Below are 20,951 nucleotides of genomic sequence, written 5' to 3'. Positions count from 1 at the left end.
ATCATAGAGTTTCATAATAAAAAGCATCATTGTATTAAAATTGGGAACATATAAAGAAAACATTTATTAAAAATAAAAGCGACATACAAGCCATACATGAAGCATAAAGGCATTTTACACAGACGATATCCAGTAATACTAACGGTTAATGATAACAAAATAATTCACGTAATAATCATATTAAAACTGATTTATCACTACAAAATTTACTTCCACTTTCATTGTATTTTTTTTGCTTTTTGGCGTTTTATGAAGAATGATCTAAGCACGTCAGTTATGAATGAGAGCCCCACCAAAAGAGGTCCAATAATTAGAATTCTCAAACAGTTTTGAACCAGAGGAACATTGTACCCAGACAGTTTTCCCGGCATCAAGCTGTACAAACACCTGACTGCTAGAACAGGTATAATGGCCAACGTTGTACCGTGCACTTCCCATGACGACTGAGCCTTCATTCATCATATGAAGATAAGCATTTGCATTTGGAGGCGTACATGTGTGCATGAGGAACAAGTAGAGTCCCCGTGCTGGAGCTGTGAACTTTCCCGTTGTGGAGCTGTAGCCGTTTCCAAGATTGATCTCCACTGTCTTGTACACTATCATCTCACCTGTGGACAGGGTGTTGGTCAGTGGAGAGCGGGCATGAAAAAACACCAGTGGAGTAACGATTTTGTCTGAAAAATGAATGGTTATATATTCATTAATATCAATAGAAGGGTTTCAGTAAGTTGGTTTTATTATCGTAAACTTGACATTATTGTAACGAATTGATAGAAGTGCGAGATTTTTTATGTTTTATCAAACGATACAAATTAGCGTGGCAATCTAAAGACGTTAGTTTGATAGCGTTTAATTAGTATATCGCTTCTCATTTTGTTGATAGGTCATAATTATCAAACCAGTTTATATCATAAGAACTCACTCCCCATATAATGTTGAAAACTGTTTGTGTTAAGTTTGTATAAATTGAGTCAACTTACTTCTATGAAAAAACACTAAAAAGCTAATGACATATACTCATTTGAGTATAACTATATCTATATAATTCAATTACCAATAGCGTTACTTTCATCTACTGCAAAATAGATATTCATTCCCTGTCATATTTTTAAAATAAAACAAATAAAATGTATCTTTGATTTGAACTATTGATGATATTTCATCTTTGGTACAACCACTTTGTTTACAATTCAAACGGAATTAATTATTGTCTGACACTATCAAAAGTTAACAAGTCAAGTTAAAGAGATGGAAGCACGCTCGATCGCCCAAATCTGTCCACTTACGAATTCGTAAAAAAAAGCTTAGAGTGAGTGTCTAGTATCCTAAAGAGGCCTTTATTTGTTTCTATAATATATTTAAAAGCTTACCAAGTTGCAAGCTATGGGTTCGTATGTGTACATTTCAATTTTGAGATCATTTCCTTAAGGAAAGAGTCCCGCCAACTCGGGTGTCATTTCTAAATGGTAGGTGGAACAATGGAAGCGCATGGGGGCACATTTGTCCAAACTACATCATAGTTTGATTGAGTGTAGAATCGTGCCTTTTAACATCTATAATAAAAAACCTGAACAAAACACCTTATCTGAAAAAAGGACTGTAAATCAAACAGGGTTTTTATTCGAAAATGATTTGTAAATCCTAATATTGAGGTTTCATGTCAAATAAATTTAAGGGTTTCTTTCGAGAATACCCTGCTGTATTATTGATAAAATAAACCTGCTATGTCATCCTGCAAAAGAGTTGAAACTGTTAAAGACAGATATCATACCAATGTCATGTTGATAAAACGCTAATATATTGAAAACATATAGCGAACGTCTTTGGACGGTCTTACACATCGATATCTTTATTTTGTATTTCTGTTGGTATTCCAGGGTCTAGGTTTTTAGATAGATGATGTTTCGATAATAAAATCTAGATTTTTAAATTGTTGAAGTCTAATTCCTCAGGAAATGTATGGTTTTGATGGTTACCTTTAAATCTGTCATTGGAGAAATCGCCAATAAACATCATACCTTTAACATTGGAGGCAATAACAACGTGAATGAGTGGTCTCTAGCCTAAAGCGAACATATTTAAATCGGCAATTCCAGAAAGGCATTAAGATAGAAACAATCCCCACATTACCTTGCGCTACGACCGTTTATAGTTTGAGGTTAAATACATTCCTGTCACGTGACGGTCTCATTTTTGCGACATTCATAAACACTCAATAACAACAACACTTTAAATTACTACAACTGTGTTAATTGGTATACTCTAATAATTGTATAAAAATATTTTTTGTTATAAATAGATGATATGAAGTTATTTATTAATGAATAAGAATGGGCAGAGTTAATAATCAGACAACAAACTGGACGATGCATGTCCGTATGTCGCAAGTAAAACTATAATATTTCCGTATAATAATAATAATACTAATAAAAATAAAAAATAAAAGATTAAAAATAATTCAAATAATAACAACGATAATATTAAAACTACTACTACTACTACTACTACTACTACTACTACTACTACTACTACTACTACTACTACTACTACTACTACTAATAATAATAATAATAATAATAATTAAAATAATAATAATAATAATAATAATAATAATAATAATAATAATAATAATAACAATAATAGTTATGATTATTATTATAATTATCATTATTATTTTTTTAAAAATGAAAATAATAAAATAATAATAATAATAATTATAAAAATAAAAATAATAATTATAAAAATAAAAATAATAATAATAATAATAATAATAATAATAATAATAATGATAATAATAATAATAATAATCATCATAATAATAATAATAATAATAATATTAATATCAATAATAATAATAATATTTTGGAACATCTGTGTTTGTTTTTTTTAAAACGTGCCACTGATTTCTGAAGAGAAGTTTCCCATATAGACAGAAAGTGAAAACTAGCTGCGCCCCTTGTAGCCATGTTTTTTATGAATCGACATGGGGTGAAGAAAAATGATATAAGGTTAGCTAAGAAACATTTCTGTTTAAATGGATAGTTATGATCAAAGCGGAATAAAATAATTTCCATGAGTATTCATCCGACCTTATTTCATTCTCAGTTTAAACGTTCTCACACCACTTCATTTTTAAAGTGCACAAAAGCTAAAACCTGAACAAACCTTTTATATCATTGAAGGCGGCAATGGTTTGTTCTAACGTAGTGTTAGAATCGGAAACTATCTTCTCCAGTGTGCTGGACTGGTTTATCTCAATTTCCTCCATGAGCGAAACCAGTCTTCGTTCAGCTTGCTCCTGTTGGTCCTTCAGGACATCAACGGTCGCGTGTAAACGTTCGTTTTCTTCCTTGATCCGCGTTAGATCTTCCTCAACAGTTTCGCTTACAGCCTTGTTTTCTTTTAACACATTCTCAAAAGCGAACTCCATGCGAATCATCCTCTCTAGCACTTTTTCTTCGTAGTCGTATTTTGAGCACGATGGACACGATGGCTCGGAGGCCATGGTCACGCTGACCAGTAACAACAGCTGAAGTAGTGCAGTCATTTTCTTTCAGTAGATGTTACTGTTAGTTGACAGGTTTGCTGAATGTTCGCGAATGAGAAAATGTCCGTTTAATATATTTAAGTGCAGCTATAGGATACTAAATGCATACCGTAGTTTCTCAAATTTTCCCCATAGAAGTCAAAATGCTGCAAGGTAAAGTGATTACACGAAAAGATACAAAGGGTTATTAGAACTTTGTTTTGATTCGGGTGGTAGTATTTGAATGGAGTGGAATTTTGCAGATTCTTATTCCACGAGGCAATAGAATTCAAAATTTGCAAAAGTCCACTAGAGTCGGAAACGACATTGCGGATCAAAACGCAATACTATTAACCGTTTTATTTTATACAGTACTGGTTTTAGTCATTTAAAGATACATGATTTAATTATTAATGTCATTTGAATGACGCACTGTTTTGTTTTCTGACGTCATTTGAACATTTCACAATGACACTTATTAAAACGTGACGTCAACAGATTGGAATTAGGCCGTATTACACTGGAGTTGATTAAGGACAAACGCATTTTGCGATATGTATTGCCAGCGGATTTATGAGTACCGAGTACCATTAAAAAGGATTGATTTATTATAACTCGTTAACTGGATGATGAACACTTTGTTATTTATTTTTATTTTTTACGATAACATAAAATCTAGGCTTTGGATGAAAAGTTAAAAATCTCTCTTTATTCGTACGTTTCTAAACATGCACGCGTATTGTATCAACTAAACAGCTAAGGCGATGGCCTCCAATTATATTATGTAGGTGGTTATTGAACATTATGATTTATATTTTGTTTTAAAAAAAGTAGAATCAGTTTTTAACCATGTTTGGTTGCGCAAGTTCATCGTTGGTTTAAGTTATTAACGAAACGATGTTTTATGCTGATGTGAACTGTAAATTTTAAAACCAGGCTTTCGTCTTACCATTTCAGATTTACTTTAAGCAATATTACGGTAGTTTCAATGTGCTTGGAAAAGTTTATACCAGAAACTGTATAAGTATTCCCCACCCAAGATAAAAAGATTAGTTCCTTATGCAGGCCTGCAATGTTGATATAAACAGATATATAGAAGCTGCGATAAACAGAAATGGGTCATAATATCGTAATGTCTTGAATTCCATCAGTTTCAGTTCATACTATATGTATATTATAGTTTGAGCAACCTATTTGTTATCTTTAAAAATAAAAAAATAAAATATTATTTTAAACATACACATAAACCCTTTACCTTTAGTACACATATTATAAGGAAACAGCAGTTATGTTGTCATTAACACCAAAGTATTACGTCATTTGGTGGGTAAAATTATGTCGTATTTACTATACGACCCATAGTTCCGGTTCGATTTGGCATCTGCAGATGGGCGGCTGGTTATCATTTATCCCGAATGAAATATCTAGCAAAAAGAATGTTTATCTGGCATTAAACCGATATAAAAGTGATAAAGGACCTCTGTTCAGCGTCGAAATGTGTGATATACATTCAAATCGTGTCAGACGTTGCAATTATGATGTTTAAAAGAGCTGATATGTCCGTTTTTTACCTAAGAAGATATTTCTTCTGGGATGTATTGGCTGATAGCGTTGTCATACATACACCATGAGTGTTTCCGCATTGGGTTTAACCAACAAAAACTGTGAAAATATTTTGAAAACAAGCCTGACGTTTCTAAAAATGAGAAAGAAACTAGTCTCGTGATAGTCTTGGTAAAGCTATATTGATGAGTGTGTTGCCTGTTTGTTGTTTATGTACGTTTGTGTCTCTCGGTCAGTGTCGCCCTTGACCTTGTGCCTCTAAACAGGGTTCATAGTTGACGTTCTAGATACTGGGCTTGTTCCTGTAAATGTCATTGTATTATTGACTTATAAACTTAACATTGGTATGCTTCTATCTTTATTGGTTTAAACCATATCGAGGGGTGAAAGCGAAAAGGTTCTATCTGCTTCTTTATTTAATGTCACTTAGAACCTTTTCGCTTTCACCCCTCGATATGCATTTTAATAAAACAAGTTAAACATAATCAAAAGGTTTACATTGGGAACAATGCGCAAAAATTAGAAAAGTGATACATAAGCACACAATAAAATAATCACGGTATAGTTGAGAAGGACGCCTTTAATCTTATAATATGTCTTGATTATGTCATTCTTCCAAGCTGCTTAAACTCGTTTTAACTTGTTTATAACTTTAGAAAATCAAACAAGAATATATTAATCAAGCGACACTACGAAATGTCATAGGTGGTAAATGAAAATCCAACATATAATTTAACTCATAACAGTCATAAACTTTAACTATGTCTTCTGAAAATATTTCATTTGAATACCAAGTCCAATAATGCATTGCAGATTTCGTATCACTGATCGAATTAATGCCGCCATAATTATTATAAAGTGAAATATTTGAACACAAATTTGCAAACCGTATAAAACATACATTTCTAAGAGGTCTTAAAATCCTAACACGAAAGCCGGTGCAAATACTAGAGTTAATGACCTTGTATTTGAGTAATACAGATTGTGCATCGCGCATACGAAAACATTCAATAACGTAATCTAGAAACGATCAAGTGTGCGATTTAGAGAATATTCGATATCTGTAACACAACCCTTTTCCCAATTGACTGCACTTTTTATGTTATTAATTATGTGATTTCATATTGGCCGAGTTTTATTTGGCCGATGTTAGCAGTATTGACCTGAGCCCGAAGAAGTAGTAGTAGTGTAGTAGTAGTAGTAGTAGTAGTAGTAGTAGTAGTAGTAGTAGTAGTAGTAGTAGTAGTAGCAGCAGCAGCAGCAGCAGCAGCAGCAGTAGCAGCAGCAGCAGCAGCAGCAGCAGCAGCAGCAGTAGCAGTAGTAGCAGAAGTTAGGAACATTGCTTTTAGTTTGCAGCAAATATATATATATCAATCGGAAAAGGTTGATTTCTAGTTAAATGTCTGATAGAAGTCCAACTACATTATTGCGCTCGGCCAATGTGAAAACGGCAGGAAACTTTTCCCTGCCGATAACAAAGCCTGGAGTGACGAGGCCACGCCACTCACTACCTCATTAAGCCCTGCACGAAAACTCCGTGCGATCCAGGTTATGTTACTATGTCAAACGACTACTTACTCAAACAACGACGATTCGTCTTTTGTAACGGTACAAACTTATATTCACAGTGCACAACTTCGAATTTTTAATTATATTTTATCATTGTTATTATCATTTTGCTCCGCTCCACAATCTATTTTGAAGTATAAAACGCCACCAAGCCCCTTTTAAATGACACAGTTTCGTCGAAAAAACTAACAATAAATTGTTATATTGATGAACAATCTATTGCAAAATGTGTTGTTAGTACTTTTGATAAGACGTTTGCTTAAAGCATACCAGTAACTGATTTTGTGTTACTGATTAATATTCTTTGTTACTTATGTAATAATCATAGATCACAATTGTTTATTTTCATTGTCAAACACTTCTCGGTCTGCTAAATCTCTTAAGTATCGGTTTCACATTGTTATAAACATGTAAAATGCGTAAAATAACGTTGAAATTCCTTTATTAGTTATTAGATATTCCTATTAACAAAAGTTACCGGTGACAGTTAATAATATATGCAACTAGGCTCTAAATGCTCGGTTTTAATTGTTGAGGAGCAATATATTTCGATTTTTTTGTTCAAGGTTTCCACAAGAAACAACACATTGATTGCGAGTCGAATAAGAAGTTTTGAGATAAGAGAAGATGTGAACGTTAGTCGTAAGACCTGTAATATTTAAATATTACTAGGATATTTGCTGAATCAGTGATTACTTGTTATATTACATACGATCCAAAGTCATTGTCTTTCTGAAAATGACATAAATAAAATGTTGCAGGTTGCACAACGAAACACGTTGATTTCCAGTCTAATAAATAGTTTGGAGATCAGAGAAGATGTGAACGTTTGTTCGTATTTTGTGTCGGCAAAACATGCAACATGTGTATACAGCATTTTACGTTTAAACACAACATTTTATTTTTACAAACGTGTTCTCAATTTATAAACATGACATAGGATACAAGCGGTGTACATAGACGATATCTAACAATGTTTAACTAGCGGTAAATGATAACACAAATATCTAGTTATTATTACATTTTATTTTTAGAAAAGCTAATAATAAATAAATCACTGTGTAATTCATTTCCACGTCCATTGTATCTTTTTCCGCCTTTTGGCTTACTATGAACAAGCATATAAACACATCAGTTGTGAATGAGAGCACCACCAAAACTGGTCCAATAGCTAGAATCATAATACAGATGACTGTTCGAATCCCCATAGGAGCATTGTACCGAGACAGTTTCCCCGGCATCAAGCTCTACAAACACTTGACCACTAGAACAGGCATAATAGTCCATGTCGCGCTGTACACTTGCAATGAGGACTGAGCCCTCTTTCACCATCTGCAGATGAGCATATTTAGATGGAGCCGTACATGTGTGCATGAAGAACGAGTACAGTCCCCATACTGGGGCGGTGAACTTGCCGGTGGTGGAGCTGTAGCCGTTGCCCTGGTTGGTCTCTACTGTCTTGTACACGATCACATCACCTGTGGACAAGCTGGTGGTCTGTGGAGTGCGGGCGTGGAAGTACACCAGTGGAATACCGATTTGGTCTGAAAAATGGTTTGTTATATATTTAAAGAAATCAAATATAGTTTTTGCGTGAGTGGGCTGTTTTATTGTAAACTTTGTATTATTGTAACGAAACTGTTTTGACTGTGTATAAATTTCTTTTATGGACTGGCACTAAACAGCTATTGCCATATATGCATTTGAATATAAAAATATCTATATAATTTAATTTTCAGTAACGTTACTAAGATTTTCGGCAGTTTTATTCACTGTCATTTTTTTAAATAATCACATAGGTCGATCTTTAATTGAATTTTTGATGACGTTTTATCATTGAAACAAGCACTTTGTTTGAAATTCACAGGTAACTAAATATTGTCTGACAATATCAAACGTGAACGTGTCACGTTAATAAGAGGAATGCACATTTGATCCCCCAAATCTGTCGATTACAAAGACGTAAACTAATGCTGGAAGTGAGCGGCTAGTACCTTAGTGCCCTACATAAGTTTCAAAAATATATTTAAAAGCTTTACAAGCTGTAAGTTATTAGTTCGTATGTATACACAATACTTTAATTTGTAATGTATGATATTTGTAGCTAACACTGTACATTTCGTACTGCGATATTTTCCTGAAGGGAAGAAACGAGTGTTATTACTCAATGGTAGATGGAACAATGGAAGTGCATGGGAGGCACATTTGTCCAAACTGCATCATAGTTTGATTACGTGAAGAATCGTTTCTTGTAACGTCAAACATAAAAAAACTGCACACAACATCTTATCTAAATTAAAGATAAGCAAATTTTGTAAACAGTGTTTCTTTTATGAAGTCGGCCATTTCATTTTTTAAAATACGTAAAAGATAAAACCTGAACTCACCTTTTATATTATTGAAGGCGGCAATAGTTTGTTCTAACGTTGAGTTAGAATCGTAATAGATCTTCTCCAGTGTGCTGGACTGGTTTCTCTCAACTTCCTCCATGAGCGAATCCAGTCTGCGTTCTGCTTGTTCCTGTTGATCCTTAAGGGCATCAACGGTCGCGTGCAAACGTTCATTTTCCTCCTTGATCAGCATTAAGTCTTGCTCAACAGTTTTGCTTACAGCCTTGTTTTCCTTTAACACTTTCTCAAAAGCGAATTCCATGCGGATCATTCTCTCAAGCACCTTTTCTTCGTAGTCGTATTTGGAACATGCTGGACACGATGGCTCGGTAGCCATGGTCACGCTGACCAGTAGCAACAGCTGAAGAAGTCCAGTCATTCTCTTTCAGTAGATGTTACTGTTAGTTGACAGATTTGTTGAATGTTCGTGAATGAGAAAACAATCTCTAAATATATTTGAGTGCAGCAATAAGATACTGAATGAATACCGTATTTTCTCAAATCATCATCAGTCCACATAGAAGTCAAAATGCTGCAAGGTTAAGAGACGACACGGAACGATACAAATGGTATATAACTGCGTTTTGATGCGGGTGGTAGAATTTGAATGGAGTGGATTTTTGCTAATTTAATTTTTCGTAATCCACGAGGCGCTACCTGAATGAATCTGACATCAGCATAAGTCAATGAGAATCATAACACATTTCGGAACAAAACACAGTGCTTATAATCCTATTAGTTTATACATTACGCGTAAAATCATTAAAAAGTACATGATTTTACATATATTTAAACTTTAAATCTTTAAAATATCCAACGGATTATACTTATTATAGTTAAAATATTATTACAAGCATTACATCAGGTAATTGTTCTTTTATTTTATGCAGTTATTTTTATTCTTCGGATGTATTTTGTTAGAGTATTTCGTTGTTGAACTTGGGCTTGCAACTTATCTTTTCGTTATAATTTCTACCATGTTTGACACGTTCAATAACAATATCACTTTTTAACAGACAGAAGTCTTTAGCTTTTCACCCCTGACCCTGTGAGAAAGAGGTGAACCCTCGGTTGTCGAGAGGAGCTTGTCCTCTGTAAGTATATGAAGAAATGTGTTTGTTTATATGTTTATTATATTTACAAGTTTTCATTGTTAGGAAAACTATGTTTATGGCATACATTGATGTTATTTTTGGAATGTATGCATATGATTAATATTTTCCTTAATATTAAAGTAAAACAAGGTTATTTTATATTTGTATTTTTGATTATCCATAACTATTTTGTAAGGGACTACTCTGACAGTGCTTTCAATGAACATTGACATTCATATTTTAGTTGTTAGAAATACAACTGGAAGTTATTAAGTGATCTTTTAAAAGTGTTTAATATAATATATTTAACAATGTATTTATCTTTATATTAAATACCCTAAGTTATTGTTAATTCCAGGACAGGAAACCTACATATCAAGATTACCATTGAACTGTTAATCAATAGAAATAAATAGTGAACCATCATCAATTATCGTTTACCATACCCCTACTCCGACAAGTCACAATTGAATAGTAATTGTCATTTGAATGACGCACTTTTTTAACTATTTTTGTTGAGGTGTCTTTAAATTTGGCTAAAATGTTAAAAATTGGCTTAAGACAGAACATTTTCAAAATTTCTTTGTGGAATATTACTGTAGTGTTAATGCACTTGGAACAGTTTATACCGGAAACTATAAAATGCTCCCGCCCAAAGATAAATATATTAAAAATATATACAGGAGCCACGGCAAGCAGAAATGGGTACTACAGTATTTTTTTTAAGTAAATCTGTTTTTAGCATACAACTTTAAAATGCCAATTAACTTCACTGGCATATAACATAAGAACATTATTACAAGGTATTTTTTACTAACACCAAACGTCATATTATTGGCGAAAATACGTCTAATTTACTATCAAACCCATTTTCTCTTTTAGCGGTTCTAAGCGGTATTTGCAGATGGGCGTCTTGTTATCGTTTATCCAGAAAAAAGACGGTTTATGTGTCATATAACTGTTATAAAATTACTTAAGTACCTCTGTGCAACATCTACACTTAACATAGGGGAAACCTTTCTTCTAGATTGTATTTGCGGATTGCCTTGCTATACTTAAACCAAAAGTGTTTCCGCATTGAACTTAACAAACCAAAACTGTGAAAATGTTTAATGAAATAAAGAATTACGAAAATATAGTCACGATTTAAAACATAGAAAGAAACCAATTTCGTCATTCGTCTTTGACCATGAAGTCTTCATCCAGCTATATTGATGAGTGTGTGGTCTGTTTTCGGTATTTGTATGTTCGTGTCTCTTGTCCAGTATCGTAAGGGTCCGTACCGTGTCCTTACCTTAATAGAGTTTATATTTGACGAATGGGCTTGTCCCTTAGGTTTTGATTATTAAGTTGATTTTGTAATGTAAACCTTGGTATGTCATCCTTTTCAATAAATCAGTTTCTCGATATGCAAAGTTAAAGCATAACCGAAGGATTTACTTTTGCAATAAAACTAGAAAAATGTAATTTCAGCTATTACTATGTCTCACTCCTGTCATTCTTTCGAGCTGCTGTTCATGGTGTTTTTGCTGTAAGGGTTTGTCGAATATTTGCTTTGTAATAATGCGGAGTAAGTGAGAAGGCGTTTGTCAAATTTATGAATTAGTGTTTATATGCGATGGAAGTAAGGAAGTGTACAAAAATGATGAAACTGAGGAGAAGGGCGTGGACACGTTTTGATATTGTTGACTTGTCGACATATAATATAAATATTATAAAAAATATTTTTAGGAAATAAAGATTTAAAATGTTACGCCTAATATAGGCATCGAACCTGTGTCCTATTGGTCTACAGGCGGGGAGCGAACCACAAGAAGTTTCACGTTACCAGATAATTTCCTAAAGGTCGTGATAAGATAAAAGATTGAAACGAAGTTTGAAAACCTATTAAATCCTGTTATTTATTTCTTTTCTTGCAAGCATGGAAATGATACTCAGGTCAAAAATAAAACGTGTGCCTGTAATTTTGAATTTTAAAGTATGTAAAAAAGCATATTAATTCGGGTTTTGTCTTGTAATATGTATTTATAACGGTCTGTAAGGAAATTAATTTGAATATAAATTGGATTACAATCACCTTTGATAATTTTATTGTAAGTTTTATCAAGATTTTAAGCTTAATTTTAAAGCACATCGATATTCATACTTATTTTTTTACGGAGCAATACTCACAAAGTCTTAAAGGTATAAACATGAAACGTCATATTAAAATGGGTCTGATTAAGTGGGTGCAGTACTGAGTAACCAATCAGTCTGCAATAACCTATGAGTTATTTCCCTTTTTAATTTTCATACCTATGTTTTGTCCGAGAATCACGCCAAATAAAAAATATCAAACGGCGTATTAATTTTGAATTTTGTTTACATATATGTATTACTATATGTATTTTCTTTTTTTCAACTGTTTTCCGCTATCAGACAGCAAGGGGGATACACTGCAAGGGAGATACTATACTACATTCGGCAGGGAATATTGGCAGTCAGTGGCCGCTCTTGTTGAAGCATTGAATGCACGTCAATGATGTTATTTGTTTGAAACTATTCGTGTTAAATACATATATTTTCCAGGTTACATAAACACGAATCGCTGGATGCAAAAAGGACTGTTTCCCTTCCGATGCAAATCTAACATGTTTTCCTACTAATCGGGATACATAATGGAAACATTTCTAAAAAGTTCACAATGTGATCGTTAAAGGGATTAACTCACAAATTTTATTTTTAGAATTATTTTTTTTAAACGCTGTTTAAATTTAGTTTTACTTCTTAGTGCATGCCAACATAAAGAGGAACTGTTAGATATTAATTTAAACAGAATTTTAGGTTTATGTTCAAAAGAGTTACTTACAACTTGCAACAAGATAGAGCTATTGCTGTTATATTTAAAACAAATCATTACCAACAGAGCTCAAGTTAGAACTTTGATGATGTTATATACATCGTACAATTTACACATGAGCATTGTCAAACAATTATCAGTCTGCTAAAGCTCATTAACATATGATGATGACGTTCACATTTTTATCAACATGTTAGTAAAAACTAAGTGCATAACGTTAAATATGCATTCTTACTTAAACAGTGGTTCATATGAAGAATACCGTGATTAATTTGAAAGAAAGGTGAAGAACAAATGGTATTTTCACCATATGCAATGATCAACTTGCGAATCGCCTGCCATCTTTCGTTCGTGTAATAAATTGTACATGACCATTGTCAAACAAATCTCAGTCTGCTAGTGCTTGTTAATATATTATTATGACGTTCACATTGTTATAAACATGTGTGTAAAAACGATTGAATAACGTTAAATATGCATCATGATTTCGCTACACTGCTGCCATTGAGTTGACCGTCGGTGCTGCAATGTGCCTCATTAATATGTTGTTTTGGTGTGTTTTTCTCAAACTCGGACATAGTATTGGCATATACTTGGTTACGTCGTCCCGCAAAAACGTTATAACTCAAATAATATGTCTTTTATTAAATAAAATATTCAGATGTAAAAATTTCCTGACTGGCGAACTAACGAAAACTATATTCAAATTGTTCCAGTGTAAGGAAGTGTAGTGGCCCATCCTAGCGGTACAAATTCTCAATAAATGAACATATCCAAGTTCGATCACTAGGCATATCGCTTTACTCAGTCGAGAGATATCGCCCTTTAATTATAGACATTTCTAAAATCGGTCCGATCAATACCTTTAGAAGCCTTTTGACAAAGCATCACGAACTTGGTTCAGAGTATGTATGATGTATGATCATAATGTATTCGTTGCCAACTATATAGATTGAGTCACTCGAAAGTTATCGCCCTTTAATTATAGGAATTACCTACAATCTGTCTTATCAGATCAATAACATAGTAAGTCATGCAATATCATCACAAATCGCTAGATTTGGTCAGAATGTGAATGGGCAGAATATATGCGTCAGGTTCGATCACAAACAATCATTCCCAAGCTATGACCTTTAAATTGGCAAAAACTGTATAAACAGCGCCCCATCTCTAAAAATGGCTAACGTACTTCTTACACCGGAAACTCCGGCTTTCACCACAACACAAGACCAGACTCTCGCATAAACTCGTGCCAACGAGAGTGATAAATATAAATTTCTAGCAACTTGTTTTATAATCGTTATAAAATAAAGTTAAAATAAAATGTGGTCATCACAATTGTTGTCCTACAAGACAAACGGGCATATTTTACGACAGTTGGCGCTCCCGGTGGTATAACTGAGTCGTCATATCATACGCAGTTTTTATTCAACGATTTCATGAAATATGTTAGTAAACGAGCCTTTGACGATAGTAACATGTTTCCTGGACGGGTTCGATAAAATTGTGTATTGTATGTTAACATGTTAACGAGTGTCAGATTGTTTTGATCACATTATTTTTTCAGTAAAATATAGCAAAAACGACAAACCTGTTTCACAGCTAAAAGTTGCTCGCTCATGGTTTGTAAAATGCACCTTTTTTAATTACGAAATAAAATATGGCAAATCATCAGGAGTGTTAAAACAAAAAAATACCAAAATCTGGAACCCTACAGCAATGGTTGACATTTGCTCAAATACCGTCTTTGAAGACCACAATTAATAACGGCTGTGGTGTTGCTTGATCGGTTGATTTACATTATCAAGTGATGTTATCAATTTATCTTCAACATATCCACCACAATTGTTTAAGTCTCGGTGGCCGTGTGGACTAGCCGGCTGTTTTCATTTTTATCTTTATCGGCTTGTGTTCGAACCCCACTTATGCTATAACTTTATTTTTTCTGCAATTTCGATATTATGGAGTAAAAAAATGATAAAATAAGTGTTTCCAGATGCATTACCAAAAAAAACTAAATTTTGGTCCAAAAGCATGAGCGAGTCACTTTAAGTGGTGAGCCGAATAACACAATTCCATACCATTTCCCGTGCTACATGCATTGCAGAAATGAAGTACCCGTTTTGTTTTAAAACAGATTAATCCGATCGTTTTAATAATATTTTAAGAAGAATGCATGCTAAGATAATATCCAATAAGAATCACATCAAAAACACTAAACCTTTAACGAAAGTTGATGGCTAAGAGGTTAAATTCTGGTAAGATGACATAATATTTTGTGATATGTTTATGACGTCATTTCCAGTTTTAAACATTAGGTACCGACCGCCATTTAAGATTTTATTCATAAAATCAAGACGACATATCACGTGTTTCTCTTGAGGTTTAAATGATAATGTACTACTCGATTGAAATAAATCTTCATCATAATATCAACAGAGAAATAAGAAAAATGACTATTAAACAATTATTATTTTTGAATTAATTCGTTTTAAATAATTTCTGAACAATGGAAACAGTGATGACTATATTAAACCGGAAACAAGGTATTGCATGTAATACAAATATTTGATTAATTTGAATAGGTATTAAGGTAAATTTAACATAGGACTGTATATTTTTGACGGTGTTTGATCTTTAATTAAGTATTGGAAAAGGTTATGATATAAATTATTGAGGATGATTTGAACTTGAATAAACATATTAAAATGGTGTTTTTTTAAAAAAAAAAAACATTAATTTCTTTCATGGAGGACCTTTTGTTTTGAAGCATTTTATCTATTTAATGTTTTTCGAAGTTATCAACATTGGGAGAACTCGTTGGCATGAGGTCTTTTGACGACATTTGGACGTACGGTTCATGTCAATTCGTTACCCGACATTAGAGGCGTTGGCGCGATACCACTTTATGAGCAAACTTAAGATAACCCTAATTTTACAAACACCAATGGCAAAAGCCCGGCATGTTTGATAACGTTAAAAGCTACGAAAAAAATAACAAAAAAAGAATGAATCAGATATATTGAAATTCCATATTTCACAAATTCTTTAAACATAAATATTTTCTTTCCGATAAACAGCGAATATGGTACTTTTATACTTCTTGACTGCCGCTTGATGCTGATAAAAAGTATCAAATATTCAAATAAGATAGTGAAAGAATACCATGAAGTTTTAAAACCGGCAAAATATTGTAAATTTTCAAAACACGATCGGCAAGAAGACGTCAAAGTCATTGTGTTTCACTTTATTTAATGCAGATGTTAATGTTTCTGATACAGTGTCTGAAATTGAATATAAGTCCACTCACTTCACGGCGCTACGCAGCTATGCCGTCATAAAATTCCCACGTTAGAGGCCGCATATAATTTCCACGTAAGAGGCCGCATATAATTCCCACGTTAGAGGCCGCATATAATTTCCACGTAAGGGGTCGCATATAATTCCCACGTTAGAGGCCGCATATAATTTCCACGTTAGAGGCCGAATAGAATTTCCACGTAAGGGGCCGCATTAAATTCCAACGTAAGGGGCCGCATAACATTTCTTCGTTAGAGGCCGCCTGTAATCCCAACGTAAGAGGCCACATATAATTCAAACGTAAGAGGCCGCATTGAATTCCCAATTTCAGGCCGTATAGAGTCTCCACGTTAGAGACCGCATATAATTCCAACGATAGAGGCCGCATTCCGAGTTCCTACGTTAGCCGGTGCATATGATACCCCGTTTCGAGGTCGCGTAGATTTCTCAATGTAATGTGTCGAATAAAGTTTCCACGTTAAAGACCGCCTTAAATTCCCACTTGAGAGGCCGCATAGAATTTCCACGTTAGTGGCCGCATATCATTTCTACGTCAGAGGCCGCATAGAATACCCACGTTAGTGGCAGCAAATAATTCCTTTATAAATACATCTTTGAAAATGTTGGTATATTTACTATCTATGTCAATGAAAATCATTAACAAGCATTAATAATTTATGTTTGCCTGTTTTTCTCATGAATTCCGGCATACCTGTCATTGGCTTTCGCAGCACCACCTAAAATACCCAAATTCCGACGTACCAGCAACATCAAGACCACCACCACCAACACCACAACAAGCACCATCATCATTTTTATCATCATTATCATCATCATCATCATCATCATCATCATCATCATCATCATCATCATCATCATCATCATCTTCATCATCATCATCATCATCATCATCATCATCATCATCATCATCATCATCATCATCATCATCGTCGTCATCGTCGTCGTCGTCGTCGTCATCGTACTCATCACCAGCATCAGCATCATCATAATCATCACCAGCAGCAGCAGCAATAGCATCAGCAGCAGTATCAGTAGCAGTAGCAACATAATCAACAACAACAACAACAACACTGCCGACCAGCATAATTTCTATAACGATCATCATCATCGTCGTCATCACTATATCACGGTCATCGTTGTCATCACCATTATATTTAGCACTTTCAAGCTATTAAGTAATACTTTAAAGCCACAGTTTTAAAATAATACAATAGTAACAGTTGTTGTAGCATAAGTCATTATTATTGTTGTAATAAAAGTATTTTGAATATTATTCATTGATCTCAGTAAAACGGATTTGAATAATACATAAATTCTGAATAGAACCGCTGAATCAGTGGTTTCGTCGGACCGTGGTTTTTGTCGTTCTGAAAATAACATATATAGAATGATTCACAACGACCAACATTGATTGTCAGCCGAATAAGTAGTTTGAAGATCAGAAAAGATGTATAAACGTTTGTCATGAAAGCTATGGATTTTACATATTGTCATGACATTTGACCATAGAGATTTGATTCCAAGATATTTTGATAATAAGATAAAACCAATAATGATACAAGCATTGTCATGTCAATGTTAATCAGTTGTATATGCCAATCACGGGCATAACTCGAGAAGTATTTGTTGTTTTTTGTCAAGCCATTAAAATAAAAAACTTCAAGTCTCAAAACCAAAGGTACGATACGACTTTTATATATATATTTCACTGAAGTACATGTTGTATGGATATCAATAAGTGTAATCAAATACATGTATACACACCAACAAAATAACTGGCATTGGTTTATTCTGGAAAAGGGCTTCAAAACAAAAGCTTTATGGTAAACGATATATGCATTACTGATTAATTTAGAAATAAAGTTTTTATTTGAGGCGGAAACACACACAGGATGCCAACATATAGCTTTCTTAGTTTACATACAAAAGTAATTTCATTTCAAAAGTGTTCTCAGTATACATGACATAGCATCCAGGCGGTATACACAGACGAAATCCAAAACATGTTTAACTAACGGTAAATGATAACAAAAAAAGTCACTTAATGATCATTTTTTATTTTTAAAAAATAACTCATTTATTACTGCGTAATATACTCCCACGTTCATTGTATAGTTTCTGCCTTTTGGCTTTTAATGTACAATGACCTAAGCACGTCAGTTGTGAATGAGAGCACCACCAAAACTGGTCCAACGGTAAGAATGATGCTCATACAGTTGTCTGTTCGAGCCCCCATCAGAGCATTGTACCCAGACAGTTTCCCCGGCATCAAGCTGAACAAACGCCTGACTACTAGAACAGGTAATATAGTCCTTATCAGTGTGAAAACTTGCAATCAGGACTGAGCCTTCCTTCAGTATCTGGAGATAAGCATATTTATTTGCAGCCGTACATGTGTGCATGAAGAACAAGTAGAGTCCCCGTGCTGGAGCCGTGAACTTGCCCGTGGTTGAGCTGTAGCCGTTGCCCTGGTTGGTCTCTACTGTCTTGTACACTATCTCTTCACCGTTGGACAGGGTGCTTGTCTGTGGAGTGCGGGCGTGGAAATATACCAGTGGAGTAGCGATTTGGTCTGAAATATGAATCGTAATATATTTATAAATATTAAAAATAGCGTTTGTGTGAGTGAGTTTTATTATTGTAAAGTTGACATTATTGTAACGAAATAACAAATTTGTGAGATTGTTTTTCTCAAACTATAGAGAATAGCTAACCACTCTCCATATAGTGCTTACAACTATGTTTTGAGTTGGTTTAAATTGTTACTTTTGTGAACAAGCACTAAACAGCTTATTCCATAAATTCATATCAAACAAAAGATATCTGTATTATTCAAATTTCAATTATGTTACTAACACTTTCGGCATAATCTTAATTTCATTACTGGTACCAGTTTCAAATAATACTAAATTTGATCTCTTTGAATTTCTTACACGGGCATATTAGAGTCGGTAACTCTCACAGATATACCATGTTTACAACTTTTTTTTATTTTTTGTCTTGGACAGAGCATTTTTTTGCGTAAATATCTGCAAATCATTTATATATTATTGCTGAAAAAAATTAAGATCGTAGATTTTCATATTTCCGTACGAAAATTAATGTTTTATAGTTTAAATGCATTAAACACCTATTTTTGAATCTGCGATCTATTTTTTGTCAGCAGTCCTTTATAACTAGTTTCCATGGAATTTTGCAATAATTGGATCGTTCCAAGACAAAAAAAGGCAAATATTCCTTCATTACATTGTTATAGCGTGATCCGGAATGAAATAGATTCCTTTCACACGACTGTCACATTTTTGCGCAACACCGTACGCTTTCAATTAATACAACTGTGTTAATTGATATCTTCTCATATCTAGAAACCCCTGACAACCTATATACGGTTTTTCAACATATTTGTTAAGAACGTTTAATAAATGTTAGAATATTAACAATGTTCAAACTAATGCGGGTCCATTAATACTATGCTCATTTGTAAAGAAACACTCCGTTTTAATACGTGGAAAGTATTGAAAGAAATGAAAAAATGCAAATACGTGTTAACAGAATTCGGTTTGATATATTTTGAACGATCACATGCCACTTATGTCATAGAGCGGTCGAAGGATGCATTACGAAACATGTCAATGTTAACAAAAGAAACAGGACCTTGAGTGATAGTCCAATTTTGTATCAGTCGTTTGTCAAACCTAACCCAGCTTATTGGGACTTTCTTTGAGCATTATTACAAGACGTTAAAAGTGTGACTCACGGTCTTTATAATTTGTATAAGCCTAAACTGTATCAATTCGAAATAATATTATTTGCATGTGTATTCTTGAGTGTTTTGGTAGGCATACCACTTCATTTTTAAATGCGCAAACCCTTAAACTTGAACAAACCTTTTAAAGCATTGAAGGCGGCAATGGCTTGTTCTAGCGTAGTGTTAGAATCGGAAACTATCTTCTCCAGTGTGCTGGACTGGTTTCTCTCAACTTCCTCCATGAGCGAATCCAGTCTGCGTTCAGCTTGCTCCTGTTGATCCTTTAGGGCATCAACGGTCGCGTGCAAACGTTCATTTTCTTCCTTGATCCGCGTTAGGTCTTGCTCAACCGTTTCGCTTACAATTTTGTTTTCCTTCAACACTTTTTCAAAAGCGAACTCCATGCGGATCATTCTCTCGAGCACTTTTTCCTCGTAGTCATATTTGGAGCACGCTGGACACGATGGCTCGGAAGCAACGGTCATGCTGACAAGTAACAACAGCTGAAGTAGTCTAGTCATTCTCTTACTGGCATTCAGTAGATGTTACTCTTAGTTGACTGGTTAGCTGAATGTTTTAGAAAGAGAAAAACTTCTCTAAATATATTTAAGTACAGCTATAAGATACTGAATGAATACCGTATTTTCTCAAATCATCATCAGTCTACATGGAAGTCAAAATGCTGCAAGGCTTAGAGACGACAGGGAACTATGTTGTGTTGCTGTTGGTAGTAGTTGAATGGAGTGTTTTTTTGAAGATTCGTATTTCACGAGGCGCTACCTTACCAATTTCAAAATCTACAAAAATCCACGAAAGTCCAATATAACATTTCGGAAAAAAAACGAAGCACTAATAAACATTTTCTTTTTACACATTACTGGTTTCATTAATTTAAAGGACA

The 20,951-nt window shown here is 33.9% G+C and overlaps 3 protein-coding genes across 3 annotated transcripts; all 3 read right to left on the bottom strand.

Annotated features, from left to right (window-relative positions):
- Window positions 1-98: 98 nt before the first annotated feature.
- On the bottom strand, window positions 99-3,547 carry LOC128204362 (uncharacterized). The gene is made up of 2 exons (XM_052905778.1): window positions 3,166-3,547; window positions 99-674 (listed from the first exon to the last, which is right to left on the bottom strand). Exons 1-2 carry the CDS (start codon window positions 3,545-3,547, stop codon window positions 271-273), a joined length of 786 nt encoding a protein of 261 aa, XP_052761738.1. The 3' UTR covers window positions 99-270.
- Window positions 3,548-7,664: 4,117 nt separating this feature from the next.
- Window positions 7,665-9,470, bottom strand: LOC128204361 (uncharacterized). The gene is made up of 2 exons (XM_052905777.1): window positions 9,046-9,470; window positions 7,665-8,202 (listed from the first exon to the last, which is right to left on the bottom strand). The coding sequence occupies exons 1-2, from the start codon at window positions 9,425-9,427 to the stop codon at window positions 7,790-7,792; spliced, it is 795 nt and encodes a 264-aa protein (XP_052761737.1). The 5' UTR covers window positions 9,428-9,470; the 3' UTR covers window positions 7,665-7,789.
- Window positions 9,471-18,074: 8,604 nt separating this feature from the next.
- On the bottom strand, window positions 18,075-20,571 carry LOC128204360 (uncharacterized). The gene is made up of 2 exons (XM_052905776.1): window positions 20,190-20,571; window positions 18,075-18,874 (listed from the first exon to the last, which is right to left on the bottom strand). The coding sequence occupies exons 1-2, from the start codon at window positions 20,569-20,571 to the stop codon at window positions 18,459-18,461; spliced, it is 798 nt and encodes a 265-aa protein (XP_052761736.1). The 3' UTR covers window positions 18,075-18,458.
- Window positions 20,572-20,951: the final 380 nt, after the last annotated feature.

The sequence above is a fragment of the Mya arenaria genome, chromosome 10, assembly GCF_026914265.1.
Source record: "Mya arenaria isolate MELC-2E11 chromosome 10, ASM2691426v1".
NCBI classification, from domain to species: Eukaryota; Metazoa; Mollusca; class Bivalvia; order Myida; family Myidae; genus Mya; species Mya arenaria.
This window is presented reverse-complemented; position numbering and strand designations above follow the sequence as displayed.

Bases quoted from the DNA above. Each gene is read 5' to 3' on its own strand.
- LOC128204362 (XM_052905778.1), bottom strand. From the start codon at position 3,547: ATGACTGCACTACTTCAGCTGTTGTTACTGGTCAGCGTGACCATGGCC. The intron at 675-3,165 runs GTTTGTTCAGGT...TTCATTTTTCAG, and splicing joins CGCCTTCAATGATATAAAAG to ACAAAATCGTTACTCCACTG.
- LOC128204360 (XM_052905776.1), bottom strand. From the start codon at position 20,571: ATGACTAGACTACTTCAGCTGTTGTTACTTGTCAGCATGACCGTTGCT. The intron at 18,875-20,189 runs GTTTGTTCAAGT...TTCATATTTCAG, and splicing joins CGCCTTCAATGCTTTAAAAG to ACCAAATCGCTACTCCACTG.
- LOC128204361 (XM_052905777.1), bottom strand. From the start codon at position 9,427: ATGACTGGACTTCTTCAGCTGTTGCTACTGGTCAGCGTGACCATGGCT. The intron at 8,203-9,045 runs GTGAGTTCAGGT...ACCATTTTTCAG, and splicing joins CGCCTTCAATAATATAAAAG to ACCAAATCGGTATTCCACTG.